General features: G+C 39.2%; 1 protein-coding gene and 1 pseudogene across 7 annotated transcripts in view; one reads left to right on the forward strand and one right to left on the reverse strand.

The window, feature by feature from the left end:
- The window catches only part of ATP10D (ATPase phospholipid transporting 10D (putative)), a 129870-nt gene that overhangs the window by 81534 nt on the left and 22543 nt on the right, over positions 1-25793 (forward strand). For all 7 annotated transcript variants that reach the window (XM_019665766.1, XM_019665764.1, XM_019665763.1 and 4 more), the window contains 10 exons: positions 539-645; positions 937-1068; positions 1469-1596; positions 1717-1969; positions 8520-8758; positions 15979-16167; positions 18721-19330; positions 19931-20037; positions 20844-20970; positions 22534-22718. In XM_019665766.1, coding sequence (XP_019521311.1) covers positions 539-645; positions 937-1068; positions 1469-1596; positions 1717-1969; positions 8520-8758; positions 15979-16167; positions 18721-19330; positions 19931-20037; positions 20844-20970; positions 22534-22718 — 2077 coding nt within the window. The remainder of the gene's footprint in view (positions 1-538; positions 646-936; positions 1069-1468; positions 1597-1716; positions 1970-8519; positions 8759-15978; positions 16168-18720; positions 19331-19930; positions 20038-20843; positions 20971-22533; positions 22719-25793) is intronic.
- LOC109395048 (mitochondrial inner membrane protease subunit 1 pseudogene) lies at positions 17342-18048 on the reverse strand (annotated as a pseudogene).

Genomic DNA, 25793 nt, shown 5'->3' on the forward strand with positions numbered 1-25793 from the left:
CTTGATTAGGTTTCCTTGAAGATACGCACTTCCTATAACACCTGGAGGCCTGGGATGTCCCCTTGTCCTGTCAGCCTTATCCTTTCATGATCAAGTTCCCCATCAGCCTTCCTTCACCTGACGGTTTTAGCAGCCACCGCTTATCATTGCCCAAAATGATCCTTGATTTCATCAGGCTGAAAATGGTGATTTTCTAGTTCTATCAAGAACTTCTCCCTCATCAACTATTGATCACCTGAAATACAGTTTGTACTAGAGAAGCAAGTTTCTTATTTGGAATACTTTTGAGCTTTTGTAAAATTAAAAGTTGACAAAAAAAAAAAGAATAATAGAAAACAGTGGCAATTAGAAACTTGTTGCATCTTTTTTCCCAGCCAAAGCAGGTAGCTCTGAAATAACAAAAGCAAATGGGCTAGAGATATGAAGACTTTTCTGTGAACTACCTAACTACACTCAATTAATAAAACTCAAAACCTTTTTATTTTTGCATCCCCACTTTTGTATTTAGAAATGAATCTACATGCTCTCTTTCTTACAGAGAACATCCCAATAAAGAACGCGTGGGTCTCAGTAAAGAAAATTTATTACTGAGAGGATGCACCATTAGAAACACAGAGGCTGTTGTGGGCATTGTAGTTTATGCAGGTTGGTTACACTTCTTATTTTTCACTATTGTCTCTTCTGTACTTTTCTACAAGTTAACATTTTCTACTTACTCAAAATGCAATCTACGAAAGCAGGAAAAAAAATTTTGTCTTGATAAGTTTAATCACCAGTTTCTGTTTTTCTAAGTGGATTACAAAAGCACACTAAATTAACAAAACATATTATGTAACTACCTTTTATGGAATTGTCTGCAAGAGAGATTTCAAAATGTGATATTTGCTACCTGGCTTTCATTTACATATCCTCTGACATATCATGTTACCTATGTAGGCCATGAAACCAAAGCAATGCTGAACAACAGCGGTCCAAGGTATAAGCGCAGCAAATTAGAAAGAAGAGCAAATACAGATGTCCTCTGGTGTGTCCTGCTTTTGGCTGTAATGTGTTTAACTGGTGCATTGGGTAGGTACAATTTGATTATATGCTGACATCTTTTCAGCAAGATACTCATTTAAAAGCATTTTATTGACAAAAATTTATGAATGTTTGACTTCTGTAAGGGAGGTTTAATTTGCCAATTTTTTTTTTTAATCACCTCCTTGCCTCTCTCATTCTTTGACCTACAAAACATTAATGTTGATTGTATCCAGTTACATGTGGCCAGAGTACTGAAGGGACTGGAAAGAGCTTGAAAGAAAGAGAGGAGAATGTATAGTCTTTTGAATTTGAATTTGTTTCCAAAAACAAACAGTTGGTTTTTCAACCAAAATAAATATTCTCACCCCTCTTTCTTTAGGAATAAAGTTTTATATGTCCATAACACATGTAGCATCCATTTGATATCTGTGTGTCTTTTTGACAGGTCATGGAATCTGGTTGAGTAGATACCAAAACATACTATTTTTTAATATCCCTGAGGCTGATGGACATGTCTTATCACCAGTGGTGGCAGGATTCTATATGTTCTGGACCATGATCATTTTGTTACAGGTAATTTCTATCGAGCTCATCATAGAATTTTAATATCTTTACAATTTATACAGCTGTATTCGGTTTCTTATCTTTTCTTTTCCCCCTTTACCATTTTTTAAATTGTTTGGCTCTTCTTAGGTCTTGATCCCCATTTCTCTCTATGTTTCCATTGAAATTGTGAAGCTTGGGCAAATATATTTTATTCAAAGTGATGTGGATTTCTACAACGAGAAAATGGATTCTACTGTTCAGTGCCGAGCCCTGAACATCACTGAGGATCTTGGACAGATTCAGTACCTCTTTTCCGATAAAACAGGAACCCTCACTGAGAATAAGATGGTTTTTCGAAGATGTAGTGTGGCAGGATTCGACTACTGCCATGAAGAAAATGGTAAGTGTTGGGTATCTATGAAAACCAACCCTCACTTTGGTCTTTTTATACTCACTTAAAGGTTTGATGATTCTAGCATAGAAATGCTATATTTATGCATTGGGTACTTAATTCATCCAAATGGGCATTACACTTAATTATCATCCCTTCAAAAGCTAATAGGTCAAAGTCAAAGAGTCTACTGTCGTGGTTTCTTTTAGAGGAAAGTAAATTACTGGTAGTAGTAGAAGGTCAAGGGTTGAAAATGGTGATGGTGATGTTACATTCTAGATACTTTTGAGAATCTAATGAAACTATGGACCATCTCCCTAAAAAATATTTTGAAAATAATTCCAAAGGGACTACATGCTCTCCTAACCCCAACATTCAGCCCATAGGTATTCATTGATTCTTAGTTAAGAACATCTAGTGTAAGAAAATATAGGATGAGTTGAACTTCTGACACTAAGGAAGTAAACATATAAATTAGTTATATTTAAAGGAACTTCATTAATTTTGTTATTTATTTATTATTATTATTTTTTATTATTTTTTAAGATTTTATCGGGGAATTGGGGGAGGGAACAGTGTTGGGGAATTGGGGAAGGGGAACAGCCAAGTTGTTGACCTTCAATCTTAGCTGTGGAGGGCACAGCAAGCTCAGCTCCAAGTCCAGTTGCACCACTCAGCTCAAGGTGCTGTGTTCAATTAGTTGCTGGTGGACGTAGCCACCATCCATGTGAGAGTCAAGCTGACAGCCTTAAGAGCAGGCGCTCTATCCTCTGAGCCACCCAGGCAGCAGCTCAGCTCAAGGTGCTGAGTTCAGTCCTTAGTTGCGGGCGGGCGTAGCCCACCATCTTGAACAGGCAACCTAGTTGTTAGGAGCACATGCTCTCACCAGCTGAGCCATCCTGCCACCTGTTGGCAACTCAATGGCAGCTGAGCTCGGGCGCAGCTCACTGGCCCATGTGGGAATCAAACGGTGACCCTGTTGCTCAGAGCTTGCACTCTTGAGCTAGCTCTTAACCAGCTGAGCCACTCGGCTGGCCCCTAATTTTGTTATTTATAAACATACTATGTGCTCCTATGAAGATAATTCTGAGAAGTGTCCAAAACAAATTAAAGCCTTACTCTCTGGAGTTAACCACCATTAACTTTTGATAAATATCTAACCATTTTTTGTGCATATTTTTCTGTATGCGAACATATATATTTACACATTTTCCCATTTATGAGTTAGAGCATATTATAATATTGTTTTGCAATTTGGTTCTCTTACTCAACAATATCTCATGGACTATTTTTCAACTCAGTTAATAACAACATTAAGTGCATAGTGTTGCTTTGTACATGGTCAAGCTTGTTTGCTATTATAATAATACTTGCAATTAGCATTACTTATTCATTCAACAAATATTTTGTGAGCTTTTAATATGTGGCATGAGTCCCTGATTTTATGTAGCTTAGAATTTGGGCAAGGAGATAGACAAGTAAGATGAAAAATTATGATAGATAAAATAAAAGAAAATAATACCTGTTCTTCATGCCCAGCCATATTGGGATGAAGTTACTCCTTTTGGTCTGTGTGATTTTTGGAGACAAAAATTGTCATTGTCTTAATTTGTCTTTGATTACTAATGAGATGTTTAACTTTCTATATGTTTATTGGTCATTTTAATTTCCTTGGTAAAGTGATCATGTTCTTTTCCTATTTTACAAATGAGTTTTTCTTATTCTTAGTAATCTGTAGGAGGGTTTTATCTATTATGGCAGGGCTGGTATGCCCCAGGCTAGATGGTTGTGGCCAGCATCCATTTTCATTTGTGCACTGGATTGAACCAGTTGTTAAATAATTTTAATATGAGCCCTGATGTTATCCTTTTCTTCTATATTTTTTCTGGTTCATTTATTATTATCATTATTATTATTATTATTATTATTATTATTATTATTAGTTTCAGGTGTACAAATGGCTCATTTTCTATTACTATGTTAGTTTGCTATTGAAAAATAAATTACCACAAATGTAGTGGCTTACAACAACACAGGAATGCCCTGTCCTGGCCTCTGGCTCAGGAGTCTGAGTACCAGACAGCTGTGTCCTCTCGGAGTCTCTCGCCAGGCTGAAATCTAGGTAACAGTTGGGACTGTGATCTTCTCTGAGGCTGAGGAGCATCTTCTTAGCTCACTGGTGTTTGGCAGAATTCTGAGTCTTGAGGTTAGAAGGCTGAAGTTCTTTCTTGTTGGCTCTCAGCCTGGGGCCATCTGAGCTCCTAGAAGCAGCCCACCACAGCATGGCAGTTTGCCTCTTCAAGGCCAGCAGCAAAATCTCCAGCTTTGAATCTCTGACTTTAAGGAAGTCCTTACTAAAGAGCTTACCTGATGAGATCATATCCACCTTGAATATTCTTCTTTTAGATTAACTCAAATTCAACTGATGAGGGACTTGATCACATCTGCAAAATCCCTCCACCTTTGCCACATAACATAATGTAATCACAGAAGTGAAGTCCCATTGTACTCACAAGGTGTTTATACCAGGAGGGCAGGAATCTTGGTGGCCATCGTAGAATTTTGCCTCCCATAGTGTTTTAACTTTGCTTAGGGAGTCACTTATTAGGAGTTTTATATTTTTATGAAAGAAAAAATTTCAATTATGAATATTAATTGAAGATTATGAATATTATGATCTCTGCCAGTAGTGTTAAACTTAGAAATCCCACTCTGCCCCAAATTTAAGAATTTAAGAGTATATAGTATACTATATTTTCCCATATATATATATATATATATATATATATATATATATATATGATTTTACTGGGGAATTGGGGGAGGAGAACAGACAAATTGCTGTCCTTTTGTTCTTCAGTCTAGTTGTGGAGGACGTCGCTTCACTGGCCCATGTTGGTATGACATTGTGCTCTTCCCGGCTGAGGCAGATCGCTCACCGGCCATTGGACGGCCACTCATGGCGGCTGCCGGCTACTCACAGTAGCTCATGGCAGCCTACTGCAGCAGGGGCTGCAGCCTACATCGTCACCGGCGACTCACAGCAGCCCAGCTCCAGGTCGAGCTGTTGTTCACCATCTTAGCTGTAGAGGGCGCAGCGTCACTGGGCCATGTGGGATCCGAACTGGGGCCCTGCTGCTCAAAGCTAGCATCCCAAGCCAACTCCTAACCAACGTGTCGCTCAGCTGGCTCATATTTTTAAGCCAACTTTTTGTTACCTGTGAATGTGCAGAATAAAATATTGAGTATTTATTGCATAATCACCATACAAATGAAAAACAAATAGCTAGTCATATTAGATATAATGAGACTCTGTATTTTGTTTCATCTTCTTATATTTTTATTACAAAAGGAATGTTATAGAAAATTCAGGTAAGCCCAAACAGGACAATTTTAAAGTCATCAATAATGCTCACCAGACAGGGGACCACTGTTAACATTTTAGTGCATTTCTTTTGAGTTTTTATCATGCACACATTAACATGTATGTGTTTTAAATAGAGTGACATCGCAGTGTGCTATTAGTTTTATACCCATTTTTCTTAAGACTTCATCATGACCCCTTTCCATTCTCTCCGTATTTTTTTAGTGGTTATGCTATATTACATGTAAGAATTGCCATAATTTACATAACTACCCCGCCATTAGTTTAGGCTGTCAACAGTCATTCATTTTGGTAAACAGTGCTGCAGTGAACATCACTGCAGCTAAACCTCTATGCTATTTGTGAGGTTAGTATTTCCTAAAATACTCCAAGAAGTATCTTGCAGCAGTAATGTTTCATAAAATACATGGTGGGAAGCACTGCATTATTTTTTGTATTTGTAGTTTTTAAAGTTTTGTATTTGTAACATTTAAAGGGACTGATACCAGCCTTCTCACACCCCAGTTCCCTGAGCATGCATGCTCCTGCCCTGTGACTACTTCTCTTCTGTGATCCTCATGCAGGGAAGATACCAAGTGACTGAGAATCACGGGCTGTCATGACTGAACTGTAATTGACAAGATAGCTGTTTGTGAGCCATGGAATGTTGCACTACTTCTGGGAGGTGCTGACTTTGCCTATGGACACTTTTCTAACATATATGTCCAGAGCTTCTGGTGTCTTTTCTGTAATGGTTTAGAAACAAGCCCATGCACGTACACACACACACACACACGCACACACACATACACACACTCAGACACACTCAGACCCACGTTGAATGCTGAAGGGGGAAACGATAGGGGCCAGTTCCCCTGAGAAGTTAATTCTGGGGAGTCATATTATTAATTTTGAGACATACTATTTTCACCGAAATGAAAATATTTAACCCTTCAGGGTTTTCTAGCAAAAGCATTGCCTAGGAGATATTTCTGTAAAGAATATTGCTGCTTGGAAATAATCCCTTACACATATGTAATTGAACTGAAACATACCTGACAATATCATTTCATGTTTTAAAACCTTGCAATTTAGAAATTTGGTCCATGGACTAAGTAGCATACAGACAACTGACAATCCAACAAGCAAATATTTACTGATTATTTACTCGGTATTCCAGGCTCTGGATATAATGATAAACAAAGCAGTTAAAGCCCTTGCTTTCAAGAGTTTCTATTGGTAAAAATAGTCATAAATAAATTAATTTTTAAATCAACAAAAATATTAAATAGTGAAAAGTACTTTGCAGAGAATTAAAATGGGGTGATATGATATAGGATGATTTGAAAGTTATTTTGGATTGGTTGGTCAGGCAAGGCCTCTCTAAGGAGGACATTAGATCCTAGATCTGAATTACATAATCTTGAAGTTCACAGGCAAAAGCCTTCCAATCAACTACACTATACTAGCAGCTAGTATAGCCCTCAGGCTGAAATGAGCTTGGCAATTTTCAAAGTAATGAAGGCCAGTGAAGCTGGATTTTAGTGGAAGTGTGGAAGAAGGAGGGGTAAACAGTTAGACAGGTCAGCAGAGGTCAGATCATTTTGAGTTTTGTAAGCCAAGAAAAGGAGTCCAGATTTTATTCTTAGTGGATTGTGAAGCCACTGGAGAGTTTTGTGCAGGGAGTGATCTGATGTGCTTTATCTTTTAGGAAGATCACTCTAGCTATTGTGTGAGGAATGGATTGCTGAGAGGCAAGGAGACCAGTTAGGAGGCTATTGCACTAGTCCAGTTGAGAGAAAATGATGGCTTGGACTAAAGTAATAGAGATGGAGAGAAGACAAGATATTTGGGATATATTTTGGATGAATTATGGATAGCTGTTGGTGATGCTATGAATATGGGGGCTGAGGAAAAAGAAAGGAATCAGGGTGAATCCTAGATTTTTGGCATAAGTAACTAGGTAAATAGTTAGGTACCATTTACAAAGATGGGGAAGACCAGGGAAAGTAACTTGGAGGGGAAAGAGAGGGAGAGCTCTATTTTCTCCGAGTCACATTTAAGATCGCTATTATTTATTTATGCAACAAGTATTTATTGGATATCTATCAACCACTGCTTTGAGCTCTGGAAATATCATATTAACAAAACAGACAAAACTCCTTTTGGAGTTTATATTCAAAACATAAAAGCAAATAAGATATATAGTGTATAGATGGTAGTAAGTACTGAGATAGGATTTATAGTATGTAATTAGATCTGGGAAACCTTCACTGATGAGAGGACATGATGAGAGACTTGAGGGAAGGAAGGGAGTGAGCCACACAGATATCTGCTTGAAGAACCTCCTAGACATCCAACTGGAAGTATCAGTTGGAGAGTTGGATATAGGAGTATGAGTCTGGATTCCAATTAGAGGTCAGAGTTGAAGGTACAGGTTTGGAGGCCATGTGCACAGAGATGATATTGCAAAGATGGGACCAGATTACACCACCAAGGAAGAGTATGCAGGTGGAGAAGGGAAGGAGTTCCTGCAGGAACCCAATATTTGAGGGCTGAGGAGGCGAGAAGACAGCAGGAGACACTTAAGAAAGAACAGCCATGGAAGGAGGGAGAAAAACACATGGCGTCAGAGACACCAAGAGGCGTTTTAAGAAGAAAATGGTCAACTCTGTTGGTTATTGCTAAGGGTTCAAATAAGATACGGACAGATGCAATAATTGGATTTGGTAATATGGAGCTTGTTGACAACCTTAGCAATAGCAGGGTCAGTGGAGAGACACAGAAAGCTGTGAGATTATTTGAGGAGAGAGAGGTGTGAGTGAAAGAGGAGAGAATTGTGAAGGTGAAGTCCTTGAGAAGCCCAGGGGTGGGATACAGATCACACGTGGCGAGTTTGGTGTTTGCAACTTTATCCATAGTTGGAGGAGGGAAGACAGAGAGTTTGGATACAGATGGAGATAGGTTGGTCGATTTGATGATGGGAAAAGAGGGGAGTTCCTATCTGATTGTTTCTACTTTTTTCCATGAGGTAAGTTCATTAACTAAGGGAATTGGAGGAGGGGAGTTTGGAGGACAGGTTTGAAAAGGGAAGAGATGATGTGAAATAGCTGTTTAAATAAATGCCTGACATATTTAACTTGCAAATGGTTCTTCTCAGATAATGACCCAGTGTGATTTTTTTTTATCCCTCAGCCAAGAGGTTAGAGTCGTATCAGGAAGCTATCTCTGAAGATGAGGAGTTTGCAGACACCCCCAGTGACTCCCTCAGCAATATGGCAAAACTGAAGGCTCCCAGCTGCAGGACGGTTCATAATGGGCCTTTGGGAAGTAAACCCTCGAATCATCTTGCTGGGAGCTGCTCCGCTCTAGGAAGTGGAGATGGAGCCAGTGAAGTGCTTCATTCCAGACAGGCTGCTTTCAGTAGCCCCATTGTAAGTGTGAATGCATGACTTGAATCTTGTACACCCATAATGAATAATGAAAAAACATCCTCATAATTACAATAGAGCCAAACACTGTTGTCTTTTGTACCTGAGAAGAGACTACATAATTGCAGTGCAGTGTGATTGCCACACACATAATTAGAAGTATAAACAAACAGTATCACAACTTCCTAATTTGGGGGATAATTCAGTGTTGAGAGGTAGTATATCATTTCTGAAAAATAAACAATATTTCTAGTCAGGGCTGACCACGTCTGCACCTGGAAAAAGGTGCCTCGGTTTAAGCATTGTGGCCCACTCTCTGAACCAGCAAAGCCTACCAGTTACCTCGTAGACAGGTAAGTACGCCTAAATCAAAGGGAAACCCAAATGCCTTTTGGTACCTGCCAAGGCCTTTTAATCTGTTTTAACCTTCCCCCAGCTCCCACCAAACCTGTGTCCTCTTCCCCATTTCTAGTCCTCAGAGGGGCATTTTCAAGTATTTCTATTTTAGAGCTCAGCAGGGTGTATACCTGAGCCCCAGAGGGAAGTTTCGAGAACTGTCTAGTCACATCCACTGACGAACACATTTTACTGCAGAAAAATAGAGAAGACCATGTGGAAGATGGGACTCAAGAAAGATTCTTGTATGAAAGAATTAGAAATCCAAAGTTTTGCTGCACTTAGAACGACTTGTATAAAATTTCAACAGCCTTTTCAACTTTCCTTATTTAATGAACTCTTGTGTTTTACCAAGATGAGGATTCCCCAGCTGTGAGACTGGTAACGTGTTGGTGATATCTAAAATAGGTGGCATCACAAGAATGAATCAGCTTTGGGAAATGTAGAATCAGTTTCTACATTGAGCTTATTGTATGATTTTCGTAGTAGTGATGTGACCCCAGCTGTCTCTTTTGTCCTGGGGGAGGCCTTGAGGCTCTTTTCAGAGTCGCCAAGAAAAATCGCAGCAGCGAGGGTGATCATTTCGGTGCAACTCATTTAGTTCATTTCTGTGGCATTAAGAATATAAAACCTGTCACACTGTATCTTTGCCATAGGTCAGGCTATTCCTAAAATCTATACTTAATTTTTCTTCAACTTCTAAAAAACAGAAAAATAGGGAAAGCATATACACACAACCTCTTTGTACTGACTTTAAGGCTATATCAGAAATATATTTTTTCTTCTCTTTTTATCTTTTTACCTATTCCTCTGCTGATTTTTTACATGTTCCACACACCTGGAGTTAACTACAGGTTGACTCCCATTTTGTGGAATGGCAGGGTATTAGCCACCACGGGGACTGTGCCACACACCCCCTCGGGTTCCTCATCCGGCCTTGCTCTCTTCTTGGAACAAAGGATTATTTCTTAGTTTAAAATCTGTGTTTTTATCTATACTATTTCCCTGTCTAAAAGTTATTCTCCCTTACAATCTATTTCTGTCTACCAGATCTGATGAAATCCTTATTTCTTTGAAAACCCCCTTAACTATCCTCTTAGGAAGACTTCCCAATCTCTTTTCTCAGCTTCTGAGCTCTGCGTACACATTCCCTCCCTCCCTCGGTCTTTTTTCTGCCTCTGACACAAACCATTAGCTCCTTGAGAGCAAGGACTCTCTTGTCTTGCATCCTTAACATCTAGCTCAGTGTCTCACATGTCCAGTTTCAATAAAGTACCTTTGAAGGTTAAATGAAGCTGCTTAACAGGCTCAGCCTTCCATTCAGTCCATTTTGTTTTCACTTGCCCTATACCCCAATGCCACGCATCACTCTATTATACGGATACTCCAAGGTGGCTGTTTTGTGTTGTGTTTTCAATATGACACTGTTACATAGGATAAAGAAATCTTCCTTGAAATATGAGATCATTCTTGCTCTAGACAAGCTGACTTGACTCTTTTTGGAGACTAAAGATTATTTTGAGAAAGCTGTAGGTTCTTATAGAGGGCAGGTTGGGAGCCAGAGAGTGAGGATCTGAGGCAAATTTCCAAAATTCCTTTGGGACTTAAGAGTGTCACTGAGGGGCTGGCTGAGTGGATTAGTTGGTTAAGAGCTCACTCAAGAGTGAGAGCTCTGAGCGATGGGGTCACTGGTTTAATTCCTAGACCGAGCTGAGCTGCCGCTGAGCTGCCAACAGGTGGCAGGATGGCTCAGCTAAAAAAAAAGTGTCACTGAGGCTCCTGAGTCCTGGGTTCCTGGTACCTTTTTTAGAAGTAGAAACCTTTACTTTCTAAGCCATTGTTTTGATGCTTCTTTAATTCTCTAGAGGTTTTCATTCAACTAGCATGAATTCTACTTGGATTACTATTTTTCTAGATCTTTGTATGGCTGTCTCCTTCCTGTCATTGAGGTCTCAGCTCAGATGTCACCTCCTCAGTAAACTTCTCCACCACCTAATTCAAAGTCCTTTCCATCCACTGCCTCCTCCGCATCTCTTTTTGTCTCAGTCTAGAAGCATCTTATTTGTTTATAGGTTATTGTTTTGGATCCGCTGTCTCCCCCCACTAGAGTGTGAGTTCCATGCAAGCGCAGACCCTGTCCATCCTCTGCCCCACCCCCCACCCCTTTTCCTTGAGGAGCGCCTGACATCATAGCTCAAAAGTAAATATTGATGGGATGAATGAGTTAATTAATGGGTTATTGGGAGGAAATGGTATAATACTAGACACTGGGATATAAAATGAATAAGACATACTCCATCCTTCGGGTTTGTTCTAGGTAGAGGAGGCAGACATATAAATGACTTAAATATAATCCTGTATTCAAGGTGCAGTAATACTTGTTCATGCAAAGTATAGCGAGGGCACAAAGAAGGGAGCGATCAACTCTGAAGAGGTGAGGCGTGCACACAAGAGGGAAAACTTGAGTTAGGATTAAACTAATGAGTAGGGGTTTACCGAGTAGGAAAGGCAGGAAAGGCAGGTGGGGCAGGCAGTGTGTGGCTCATGCAAAGGCTCAGAACCACAGGACTGGAGGAGGAGTTATCAGTGTGTTTGTGGTATCAGGAATCTGAGGGAAAAAGAAGGCACTTGTGTGCATACTTAAGCCAAAGTTGTAGAAGTGGAGTGTTGTTGAGTCCTTGAAACTGGAGGATGGGGGGAGGGGTTGGCAGCGGGAAATGACATAAAAACCTTAGGAACAGGTGGAACTATCAGGGGAGTAGGAAACAGTATTAGAGCTGCCTGGTCAGCGTTATCACCTGCGGAAAATATCTTTGTCCATTATTAAACTCTGGGCATTTTAGGTTTTGCATAAACAATTAAAGTGGGTTCCTGTCACTCTCAGTTTTAAAACAGACTTCACATTCACTATGTAGTAAGGCCACTCAAAAGCTTCAGCAGATACCATCAAAGGCCAAGGGAAGTCTTGGCCAGTGTGTTTGCTTGTTTGATTTGAATTTGTATAGGGGGTAAAACAGAAAGACAGTAACCTGAATGTGAAACTTGCAACCGGGTAGGAAGGCGTAACATGAATCATGGAGGCAAATCTAAAATTTGAAATAGTTAGATGTTACATGAAATTGGGACAAAGATGTTGGACTCTTACTGTGAAACCAGGTAAGGCTTTGTTTAATTATAGGAAGCTATCCACAGCATGCTCTGCATTCTCTAATTAGGAGCATAACTTTCCTCTGCATTTAAAAAAAATATCTATTTGATGCCAAATGGGAGGAGTTTATATATTTGTTTTCTAAGGAGTAACATCTTTTCGGTCTTGTTTATCTGTTACCAGGTTGAGATAATATTCCTTGGCTCTTTGTTTTCTCGAGGGAAAGAATTCAGTAGAGAGACAGAGTTTTGTACAGGTAAAGGATAGTAAGCAGTTTATTAGTAAAGGCAGATACACTCCAAGATGTGGAGCAGACCAATCCCAAGAGGGGGAGAGGCCTCTCCTTACCTTGTGCGAAGGCTTTTATTCCTATGGGTAGAATTGCCTCCCCGTCTCCCTTCTCTTCATCTCTTTCTCTCCAGCTGAGGTGCCCAGTTCTCCCTTTTGATTCTCAAGGTAGTTTCTGTCAATTTTCTTTTTATGATTTGTTTGTGAAGGTCACTAAAATAGTCCTGATAAGCAGGATGTACATTCTGATAAGTGAGATGTCTTCCTTCCTTCTCTGGCTTTTAACAACACTCCCCTTTGATTTAGGGGCATGTAAGAGCCTGGAATTCTGCTGGGCTAGTGAGGCACTGGTGCCCTAAGTGACGGCAGCTGCAAGGATTCTTGACTCCAGTAGGAGCTGCAGCAAGGGGCTTTCTTTCCGGGGCTAAGTTTCTCCTTTTCCTGCTCATTTCTATCTATCTACCTACCCTATGATATCCACTCCCTTCTTTATGAAATGTAAAATTAGCAAGTGTTTCATAGTAGTGGACAACAGTAAACTTTTCTTACTTATCCATGTGCCAGGTACAGAGTTAAAGATTCAAAGAGCAATAAGATACGGTCCTTCCTTTAAAGGAACTTACAAACTCTGTGGGGAGAGACATACATGTGCATGGAATCATTTAAAGAAAGATGGTGTCGCCTGGTCCTTGGGGTAATAGGAGTTCAGAGAAGGCAGAAACTGTCCATCACAGAAGAAGGAACAAAAGTCAACTTTGTAATATAGGGTCTCAGTGAGGAAGGTTTGGATCTTAGGAAAAATGCTTATAAATAAAGTCACATACACAGGAATTGCATGCGGTGACTATACTTTTCTCAAGTCAGCAACTAAATATCTTGGTCACTAGGGATTAACTTATTTTAGAGAAACCAACTAAAGTGGAAGAATGTTCCATGGCTCTTTCCTTAAATCTTCTTTTGGGCTCTTTTATACAATATATTGTTTCATGATGCTTTTAGGATCTCGGATGGTCTTGAGTTTCTAGGTTTTTCTCACATTTGACAGTACTTTCTGTAAACACAGTTTTGCTGACCATAGCCCCAGCTTTGGTCAGCTCTAATAGCTCTTTTATTCTCGTGGTCACAGCACAGGCTTTCAGTCATGCAGTCATTAAATCCCCCAAATGGCACATTAGATTGACTTATGTCAACAGCGTTTGTCACAAAGACGAAGTGACAAACTTTTTATTCGTCTTAGATTGACTTCAGAATACAGTGGTCTTTAGGATCTAAAGCCAGTTATTAGTCAATACAGAGATCATTGGTACAATGAAATCACTATTAGCTTCTAAAGCCTCATTCAATCCCAAACGTGTTTCATAGGACAATGTCTCTAAAAAATAAAATTTGATAAGCCTGTTCATACTGGCCTCTTCTTGGAGATGCTCAGTGCCCACTGAACTCTGAGAAGTGCTGCAAGAAAGAAACCTGTTTAATGTCAACATTTCTTACACTTATTTCAGTATGAAACTCTTGTTTGTTTGTTTAATACATACTAACATTCTGAGAAGGATGCCTCTGTAAATATTGCTCCAACCCATGGAATCTCACAAGCACTGGGTGACAGTATAATCATAGGCCTTGATAAATACCATACAACAAGCTTCCCAAGAATCCCATGGTTGACTAAGCGCTGAGTGAGAAGTCTCTCAGACTTGACCACTCTCTTCTGCCGACTTCGAGGAAAGGGTTGTTCTCTGAGTACTGAGGACCTAGCACAGGCACAGCCAGCATTACTGTGTTTGAGACTCCTGAGGAAATGTGGCCAACTCATTCATGAACAGCCGCCACACTAGGAGTGCCTATGAACTCCATCAAACTGCAAGAAGGTTTAAATTTTGCTACATCAAATATCACAGGACAGTAGCTCTTGATGTATTATATCTAGATACAAATTTAAGAATGTTTTGTGACAGCAGGTCACTTGGACCTTTAAAACCCATTGTGAACCTTGTAACCTGCCTGAAGGTGAGTGTGTCATTTGTAATAGAAAAGGAACCTTACATTATTTGGGTTTCTGCTGTGCTGGTCTCATTTACATATAAAGCAGCCACCCTGTGAGGTAGGTAGCTACTTCACCACTGTTACTTATTTTTACCATTATTTGGAAGAGGAAAATGAGCTCAGAGAGTGAAGTTAGCTACCTGAGGCCACTAGCTAATAGGCAGTGGGTCTAGGACCTGAACCCAAACCCATATGATTTTCAGCCTGTACTCTTTTCTTGTTAAGCTTATGCTCATTCTCACCAAACTCCTAAGCATAAGCCATGGTCCTCTGAGTCTAATATCACACATCTCCATATTTTACTCTTTTCAATAAATCGCCTCTCCTGGCTTTCCTGCTTCAGTATGCTTTGCCAACCAACTGTGTCCAGGATTCCTCTAGAATACAATGGTATTTTTCCGAAAACTTGATTTGAAGTATTTCTTTTGACTCATCTGAAAAATTTCTAACGCAGTTGACTATATGTTACTACAGGGGTGGGGGGGGGGTGTTGCCAAAAAATGTATACACGTGACTTGTATTCATCTTTTGTTATCGGTATATATTAAATATTACCATTTTAATATAGTTTTTTCCTTCCTTAAAATACGTATACTTTTTTTTTTGGCTCTCTCTATAGATTATAAACAGATTTCTACTACAACAGTCTTTTGTTAAGACTACTACTCTTAAATGTGAAAAGCATTGTGTTGAACAAAATAGAGTATTTTTCTTTCAATAACAAATTCTTAGAGCCAATTTATACAAAAAATCTTTAAGAGGAAGGCACAGGACATGGTAGGGTTGCCAAATATATTGAATGATTGGAAATCTCTTCAAGGAACCCTTATTAATGTCTTGTAGAATATTACTAGGAAATGCTGATTAAATCTGGTAGCTTGCTCATAGTAATTTTTATTTTGGAAGGGTAGTTTTTAATAATAGTGGTGACTTGAGGCATAAAATGTTTTGTTAAAATTACATGGTATGAATAATACCCTCACTTTTAAAAAAGAGTTGATACTCATCTGTTGCTGTTGGATGAACCAAGGTAAGATCCTAAAATATAGCTCTAGTACTATGCATTTCAAGATAAGAAAACACTCATGCAACTAGATTTTGGTGAAAGGCACTGTTCCTGTCTTTAATTTAAGTTGATAGTCAAAGCAGTCTCCATTAATATTTTACATTCTGGATTTTCCTTTTTTTTTTTGTCTTTTATTTCTCTATTCTCACTTCCCATGAATCTTTTTTTGAAGAATAAAGTTTACTGTCTCATGCTTGATTATAAAAGCTACCTCTCATGTAGACTTAAAACTCATTTTTAGATGCTTCTCAGTAACAACGCTTTGTCTTCTTGGATCTCCAGGAAACAGATGTGGTACCAGACACCAGGCTTTTGAACAAATTTAGTCAGATTACACCTCAGCTGTTTAACTCACCAGATGAGACCATCCCAAATCCACCACTGGAGACTTTGTACATCATTGACTTCTTTATCGCGTTGGCAATTTGCAACACAGTCGTGGTTTCTGCTCCTAACCAACCACGACAGAAGGTAAGGTCTCTAGTGCAAACAAGGGTCACCTTCCAGAAGAAAACTTTGGATTTAAATGTACTTATACTGGTCTTATGTGGATAATAATTAATAATAATAGCAGCTAAACATTTATACAGCACTTAATCTGTGCTCTGCACTTGCAGTGTTCTAAGTGATTTACTGGTATTAACATGTTTAGTCCTCCTAACAACCCATGAGTTAGGTACTATCACTCTACTATTTTCTATTTTACAGTTGAGGTTAAATAACTTGCCCAGGGTCACAGGATGGGTTCGTAGGGAAGGTAAGATTTGAACCCAGGAAGTATGGCTCAGTGCTGCTACACTATTTTGCCTCTAGGAGAGTAGCTGATGAAAATGGTTCCTGTGGAATGTGGCTCTGTTCATTTTGCTTTAGTTTTCTTACTAAATTGAAGCTTTCTTTGAGACTTTTGAGATGTCCAACATCATATGCGCTACATCAAGCAAAATATAAAGTATTGGATTCATTATTGTGTTTAATGATAATGTACCTTTTTTCATGTACCAGTTGGGTTAGTTTTTACACAATCAATCTACAATCCAATACATCTGTAATAGACCCAGGTTCAGCAGTTCCCACTAACATCTATTTGTAGTTTAGAATTCATGGAAAATTCATTTTCAATTAAAAAGAAAATCTTGTTTTAGAGATTGGTGATTCACCACTTGCTGTGCTGGCTTCCTTGTGTATAACTATTTCCCCTTTTGCACATATCCACTTAAAATTCAATTTGCAGCACAACCCAATTAAATTTTAATTTTCCATCAGATAATTTTCTTTTGGCAACTTCAGAGGTGGTCAACTTTAACATAAAGATAATTTATTTCCAATTAAGCTTTCATTGGCTATAGAAACTATTCTTATAAGATTTTGACTAGAAAGTTGCCCTTTGAAAAGTGATTATGTAATTAGAGAATAAATCTCACTGGGTGCTCTGTTTTCTCCCAATATAATACTTCTTCATCTGCATCTATTTCCAAAGTAGGCATCTTTTGGTGTTTTCTGCTTAAGAAATTTTGGTGCCTTATCCCCAAAGAATATAATGTTCTATGGCCTAAAATAAAATTTCTGTAGGCTTATAAGAGCCTACGTTTCATGATATTTCAAGGTAATGATAGAAAAACAGTGAGTAAGGAGCTAATCAGAAACCTCATCTGTGATTGAGCTTCACTTTTCTTTTTCTGGTTTTTTTTTTGAATACCAAATAGTTTATTAGAAAGTACATGGTCTCAGTGGCAATAACAAATTCACTTAAACAGGAGACAATAATCAAATCATCAGAAAATCTGTGGCCATTAGGGCTATCATTTAAAATCACTCAGAGGCTAAAGCTTAAAAAAGATACATCCTCTTATTAGTCCATATAGAATAGGTCCAGAGTACCTGGAATCTGTAGAATTCTGTAGGTTATCACCTTCTAACCAAACACAGCCCATTGGCACATAGCTATGACTTTTAAAGAAATCTGATGGACTATTGGTGAGGATTTTGTCTCCTTCCAACCCAGTTACTCTTTTACAAATATTTGATTTTGGGTCACTTGGGCTTTTTGCAATCACAGTGTCACCTCTTTGGATATCATAAAAATGTCAACTAAGATTTTCTGCAAAGACAATATCTGAATTTTGAATTGTAGGTTCCATTGATGGTCCAGAATACATGACACCACCACCAAGGTATTCAAAAGCACAATGAGCTATACAGCCATACTGAATAGTATAGCCAACAAGTCGAAAGGGTTTTTCCCAGAACACCAGGAAGCATGGTTCTGCGTAGACTTGGCCACCATTGGCCAGAAGTCTGTTCTACAATGCATTCAATTTTTAGGGTAGTTGCAGGGCTTCCAGAAAAAAACATCTAAAGCATATCTCAAAGCACATATGGGTAATCCATGGTTTCAGGATTCCTCCAGCCCCAAAGAACCTGGGAAGACCCTCACCCAGGCCAGCGGTGGGCCTTTCTCACCTTCACTTTTCTTTTCACGTCTGTGTTGCGAGTAAGTTTGCAAATTGAACATCATGAGTCCCTCAAACTATCATAAAATTAATAATTTTAAGGAGAAAACTTTCTAATTCCTTGGGCATTTCTGAATGAGAAAATTTTAGGATCAAATTAATTGGTTTTCATAATCTAATATGCTATCATTGAATACTTAATTTGCTTATAATTTTTAAATTGCTATTGCTAGGATGCATGCAATAAAGATTATGGATTTTCTATATTTTAAATTAGTTCATTAGGAAAAATTGCTATAATTATGCACGCTGCTAGCAATATTAGCACTTTATGTCTTTCACTATCAGTTGTCAAATGTCTTCCTAAATAATTGTAGAAATTCATAATGCACACATTTTTCATAATAGTTATTTTTATTAATATTTTCTGTGGCAGTTGTCAGCATGAAGCAGGCCGTTAGCTATTTAAGGGAGTGGTAACTCTTCATATCTAATTTTTTCCCAGTTTGACTTCAAAGTTATTATAAACGGCTTTTGACTGTATCCTTGAGACCTTCCCAAACTTCTTTCCTAGATCAGACTCTCTACATTGAGTGGACTGCCCACGAAGTCTTTGGAAGAGATTAAAAACCTCTTCCAGAGATTGTCTGTCCGAAGATCAAGTTCACCATCCCTTGCCAGTGGGAAAGAACCATCCTCTGGGGTCCCCAGCGCCTTTGTTAGCAGACTCTCTCTCTTCAGCCGAATGAAACTGTCTTCATCGGTGGAGGAAGCGTGCTCACAGACAGGCGAGAGCCCTCCGGGTTCTAGTAACTCTGCTTGCCCTACAGACACAGAGAAACAAAATGGTGATGCAGGCGTCACCAAGGCCAAGGTGGATTCCCTCCCTGGACAGCCCTTGGCCTCGAACCTGTGTTATGAGGCCGAAAGCCCGGATGAAGCGGCCTTAGTGTATGCTGCCAGGGCTTACCAATGCACTTTACAATCCCGGACACCAGAGCAGGTCGTGGTGGACTTTGCTGCTTTGGGACCCTTAACATTTCAACTCCTACACATCCTGCCCTTCGACTCAGTAAGAAAAAGAATGTCCGTGGTGGTCCGGCACCCCCTTTCCAACCAAGTTGTGGTGTATACGAAGGGCGCTGATTCTGTGATCATGGAATTGCTCTCCGTGGCTTCCCCAGGTGGGTTCATCCAGAACTGAGAGGGTAGTGATGTGAAGGGTTCAGAGATTAAAAGACCACTCTCAATGGCTTTATGAAGGCAAACAAGCAGATATGTGGAGTCAGTCACACTTGATGAAGCATGTAAGTTTAGGGGCTCCCCAGACCTGGGTTCAAATCTGGCCTTTCTTGTTAGCTATGATAAAATTCCCTAATTATTCTGCACCTAGGTGTTCAGTACATGGGGATTATGGTATCATTTTTATAGTTTCCTCAGAGGTTTAATGTCATACCATATACAATATGTGTACAGCCTTTGCTCAGTGCTTAGCTAATGGTAAGTGCTCAATGAATGGCTGCCAGCATTACTGTAGTTATTGTTACTGTTGTCACTGATCATATGGGAACAGTGTTTGTATTAAGTTCTTGGTATTTTCCTCTCCCTAGGGAGAAAGGAACAAGGGAAAGATTTATTCTGAGGGTCCCTTGTATAAATGCACATTTGGGATTCAAAACTACAAGGCTTCTTGTTTGTTGTGGGTTAAGCTATCATTGTTTTTAAAAATATATCTGTAATTGGGCAGGCTGGTGGGAACACTTGTGTTTTGTTAATTATTTCAGATGGAGCAAGTCTGGAAAAACAACAGATGATAATAAGGGAGAAAACCCAGAAACACTTGGATGACTATGCCAAACGAGGCCTACGCACTTTATGTATAGCCAAGAAGGTAAGGCTGGTAGCACATTGCTCATTCCTACCTCCAAGGTGATCTGACTTAGGAGAATCTGACATCCATTGGGCTAGATTGTTATCAGGGGCAAGATCGTTTCACTGAAAAGGCAGAGGGCCTCTTTTGATCTTGAACTCTCCATTCTTACAACTATGTATGAATAGCTAGAAAGTGCACTCCACACACACACACACACACACACACACACACACACACACACACACGCTGCTTCTTAAGAACTGACGTAGATTTCTCCCTCTGTGGCAACCTGAAGACAGGAAAATGTATCATTGATTCCTTCTCTAGGAATTCCACTTACTTTTTTTGAAACAGGATTTTCTTGCTCCACACATATGGCCCCCTCTCTCTTTTTCCCTTTACAAATAACTGACCCCATCAACCAACCATCAAAAAATATCAGAGGTGCTGCTGCCTACATAATACCTGCACCATCCTGATACCACTTTCTCCATTGCACCATAAGAATCACTCTGAATTTAACTAAGTGGAGACTTCTCCCAACTACGTATTTTCTGGTTTAATTAAATAGATAAACCACTTTCATCATATATGGTGCCTAGAATTTCCCAGAGATACTGAGCTATAGGTTCCATCTATCATTATTGTTACACTAGTCTGATCATTAGAATTTGGAAAGCTTGTGCATGAGGATACGGACCTGGCATGAGTGTGCCCAGAGAGAGAGGAATACCTAAAACAAGTTGATGGCTTGATACTCCTGCAGGGCTAAGTCCTGGCAAAATCATCATGCGCACGCCTCATAGCTCTTTTTTCCCCCATAGGTCATGAGTGACACTGAATACGCAGAGTGGCTGAGGAATCATTTTTTAGCTGAAACCAGCATTGACAACAGGGAAGAATTACTACTTGAATCTGCTATGAGGTTGGAGAACAAACTAACTTTACTTGGTAGGTAGACTATGTTGTATTTTCTGAATGGAGAATTTTGAAAAACACTTGATATCTCTAAGGTATTTACCAGGGCTTCTCACTGCCCCGCCCCCCCCCACTTTGATCTAATAGATATGTGATTCTGCCCACCCAGCCTGATTTTATCCAGTTTCCAATCTTTTCCATTCTGTTCCCCACTGCAGTGAAGTAGTATGGTGGTATCAGGGTGGTCTTGCTTAAGAAGTCGCTTAAAAACATAACACTGACATAGAGTACAAAATCAAATAAATATCCTGGTTCAAGAGAAGAAAGCTTAAGTTTCTTGTCAGACTTTGGATAAATTACTTAATATGTGTTGTTCTTTTGAATCTGTACAACAAATCTTCATTTTACTTAGAATATAGCTTGGAGCACAGAGCAGTTCAGTGACTTGTTCAAAGTCACATGCTAGTAACTGACAGAGCTAGGAAGGAACTCGGGTTTACCTGGTTCATTATTCTGCACCTGCAGCTGGACTAATGAAATACATTTCTCTCTCTTGCTTTCTGATTTCAACTAAAGGTTGCACAACTGACACCTCTTGTCTTAGATTCAGCTGCACCTTGAAATCACCTGGAGCACTTTTAAAAATCCCTATTCCTTGGGATCCTGATTCAATGAGTCTGATGTGTAGCCTGGACACTTGAATTCTTAAAAGCTCCCCAAGTAATTCTAAGAGGAGCCAAGGTTGAGAACCACTGCCTTAGAGTCTGGAGAACTAGTTTCTAATATAAGCACTAACACACCAAGAGACCAACCTCTTAGCCCCATCCCTCTGGTTTAGAGAAAAACAATGATCTCACTTCGTATCTGGCCAGTAGAGTAATGATGCCCACCGCTAAGTCATTTCTCTGTGCACTGACCGAACTGTGGGTCCACATTTCCTCATCTGTAACTCCAGACTCTAAAATGCCCTGAGGACTGAGTGCCAAAAGACGTTTGGCAGCAAAATCGGGCCTGATTTGATAAGACTATTTATAAGTCTTTATTATGCTAATTGGTATGAACATTTGTATGTTTTGCCACAGAAATATCAATATGCTTGTTTATCAGATATTACAAAATATGCTATGTACCATATTACCTTTTTAAGATCTGCAAAACTTTTGAATTCCAAATCGTACCTGTCCCCTAGTTGTTTCAGAAAAGGAAATTATGGACTTAGGCTATGAAAAAGTACTGAAATTAGATATTATATCTTACTGACAAGGGCATTCTTTAAAATCCTGCCCTTACCTTTGGGAGTATCATAGAATTATAAAGTTGTAGAGCAAGGTTATATAAGCAACTGAAACAACCCCCCTCAATTTACAGGAAAGAAAACTAGCCAAAGGGAAAGCAAGTAACTTTGATAAACTCATTGATTCCTAAGGCTTCCTTCCCAAAATATTACTTTGTATATAATTCACACTTCCTTTGAATCCCTGGAAGTTACTGGAAAAGGATTGGATTGGCTAACAGATGTGGTCCAATTATAGCCTAGGTAAGCTTTAGCTAACTTCAGTTTCTTACATGCCCTGTTGCACTTTGGTTCTTTTTTAGGTGCTACTGGCATTGAAGACCGTCTGCAGGAGGGAGTCCCCGAATCTATAGAAGCCCTTCACAAAGCCGGCATCAAGATCTGGATGCTGACAGGGGACAAGCAGGAGACAGCTGTCAACATAGCTTATGCGTGCAAACTACTTGAGCCAGATGACAAGCTTTTTATCCTCAATACCCAAAGTAAAGTATGTATAGTGAGATGAAACCAGTCTTTTTGTTTTTGCAAAGCCAGTGGAGCATTTGTGATTTGATGAATATAAGAAGAAAGAAAAACTGATAACCTTTAGTTCCTTGATAATTATTTATTCTATCCAGCAGGCTAGCTCGTGCTTGGGGGAGTGGGGGAGGAGGTGGGGGTACCATGAAACGTCGTAATGATTCAGAAGAATCACTGCTGAATACAGACATTAAAAGAAAGTTTCTTTATTATTTTTTATTTGACAAGATTTAGCCCATAATGACAAAATACATCAAGCTCGGAGACAGGACTCTACCTCCCTGTCATGTTGAGGGGAAGTGATGATTTCTATTGGAGTCAGGTGAATAAATGAATATTTTTATGGTAGTTCTAAAAATAAACTGTCAAGGTAATTATGCCCTCTACTGGCAATTCTTAGCTAGTGCTCCTGAGACTATCAGAAGTTTGTGTTTAAGGAAAGGGAAAAGAAAGGTGTTTTTTTTTTTTTTTTTTAAGGAGAAAGAACTTAAGAGGTTTGGACCCAGACTATTTTTTATCAATCCTGCCCCCGATCTCTAAAACAAGCATTCTATTTTATTTTCTTCAGAAGATTCCTAGTATAGTAATATTCTATGATTTAGGCATATCGCTTAATTAGCTTGGAAAACCTTCCTCGTTTTTTCCTCAGTAGTCAGACTTAATCAGTGACATTCATTCTGTCACAGCAGCTGGCCTCTCAGAAATCTCCTGGAGCTTCTCATCTGGATCACATCTTGGGCTTTTGTCGCAGGCTGCCATGTTTGGTTAGCTGAGTTTTTGTGTTCAGGCCTCGATTAATACCCAAGTAGATCATACATTTTGAGGACAGGGAATTTTCCTTATTGAACACAGAGTAGGTTCTTCTTGGCAATTGGCAGTGGCCCAGAGACCCATAACCAAACCACCAGCCAGCTCCTAGTACCAGCCAGGGGCTGAGCACATGAAAATACGTAGTCATTTTGGTCACTAAATTGGATGTGCCTTCAGGCTGGTAAGACCCAGGTTCAAATGCTTGGCCTACCAGCCACCAGGTATATGACCTTAGGGAGTTACCCCGTTGGGCCTTTTTCCTTACCTGTAATGTGAGAGTAATGCCTATTTCATAGCATTGTTTTGGGCATTAAATGAGAAAATATAAATTGTTAAATGTGATTCCTGGCAGATACAGGGGTTTAATGAATATTAAAAAGGAAAAATAATCAATTCTTGGTGTTTGAGTTTGACATTTCTGTGAGCAATAAAATTTTTAGGATTGTGAAATTTATTTGTAAATACATAATTTATGGTAAAAGCATTTAATACTATTAATTCAAGAAGTCTTTATGGAATATCCATTGTGGAGTCTCCTAAGTGTGAAAGATCATCTTTTTTTTTTTTGCTACCTGTTGAATTTTCCAGATAACTAAACAGAACACAGTGAACATAATTTAGTTTTATGATGACTCAAGTCCATGCAAATAAAATGCTGGGCATGTAATAAGGGCTCAGTCACTGGTATTATTTTCTCTTCTTCCCGCTCCCCACCCTACAAGAAATGCTAAGAATTAAAAAAGAAATTGAAGATCATGGAGCCCAATTTGTCATTTAATTAAGAATTGCCCCTGTGACATTCTGAGTGGGCCACCTGGCAACCAATGGAATGTCTGCTTATTTCTATAGTATAATACCTCAACTTTACAAATTTCCATCCACTTTTTTTTTTTAAGATTTTATTGGGGAGTTGGGGAAGGGGAACAGTGTTGGGGAATTGAGGAAGGGGAACATCCAAGTTGTCCTTCAGTCTAAGTTGTGGAGGGCACAGCTAACTAAGCTCCAAGTCCAGTCCCCATCTGGCTGCCCATTAGCAGCTTGCGGCCACTCAGCTCAAGGTGCTGTGTTCAAACTTACTTGCGGTTGGGCGTAGCCTACCATCCCATGCGGGGGTCAAACCGGCAACCTTGCTGTTAGGAGCACGTGCTCTCAGCTCTCACTAGCTGAGCCATCCTGCCACCTGTTGGCAGCTCAGCTGCAGTTCAGCTCAGGCACAGTGTCACTGGCCCATGTGGGAATAGAACCCGTGGTCCTGTTGCTCAGAGCTTGTGCTCTTAACCAAGTGAGCCTCTCTGCCGGCCCTCCATCCATTTTTATTTCTAAATTTGGGAATTGGATCATAGTAAATGTAATTACTTACAAACCTTACATAGTTTCCATTCTCATAAAAGTTTTGTTTCTTTTTTGTTTTAGTATAATTGTATCCAGGATTATATAAAGGCCTTTCAGGATTTATCACTTAGTTTTTTAAGTTTTATTTTTATAATTTTATTTAAAATCTTCTCTTGAGATAGTAACCTTTATATTAATGTTTATTAGAATCTATAAAAGACTTTTTCATACATAATCTCATTTGACATTTACAGCAAGTAGATAGCAGATATAATTATAGTATTTCTGTTTTATAGCCTGAGATTCCAAAAGGTTCTGATGATTTTGTCTACAGCTGATTGCTTGTCAAGCATGATTTCTATGTTATATTTTATATAACCTGCATCTATCTATCTATCATCTATCTATCTGTCTATCTATCTATCTATCTATCTATCTATCTATCTATCTACAGTTGATTCTTCTTATTCCTTAACTTCTATAAAGTTGGAGGAAACACAGAGTTAGTGAATACTTATCCATTACCCCTAAGAGAAATACAGGATTAGGTTCCCATGAGCCTCTGGTCACAACGTTTTTGTCAACCAGTCAATATATAACCTTGTTTCATGTGTGTTTCTGTTTAAAGACTATATATATATGTATATATGATTCATTAACACACATATTTTCTCTATAAGGCACATCATAGCCTTCTTGTGCCTAGGAACACTAGATGGCACTTCAGCAATACGCTTGGAGGGTATCTTAAATAGTGAAATCACCCACAAAAAGCACAAAAATGGGGAAAATGTGCCACCAAACAGATAGCGAAAAGGACACTTGTTTCCAGTATGGGAGCAGATGTGAGACGGGGGAGCAGACGGAAGATGGCAGCGCTCCATCTTGTTCAGCCTCAGCT

This window comes from Hipposideros armiger, unplaced genomic scaffold, assembly GCF_001890085.2.
Source record: "Hipposideros armiger isolate ML-2016 unplaced genomic scaffold, ASM189008v1 scaffold_452, whole genome shotgun sequence".
Taxonomy (NCBI): Eukaryota; Metazoa; Chordata; class Mammalia; order Chiroptera; family Hipposideridae; genus Hipposideros; species Hipposideros armiger.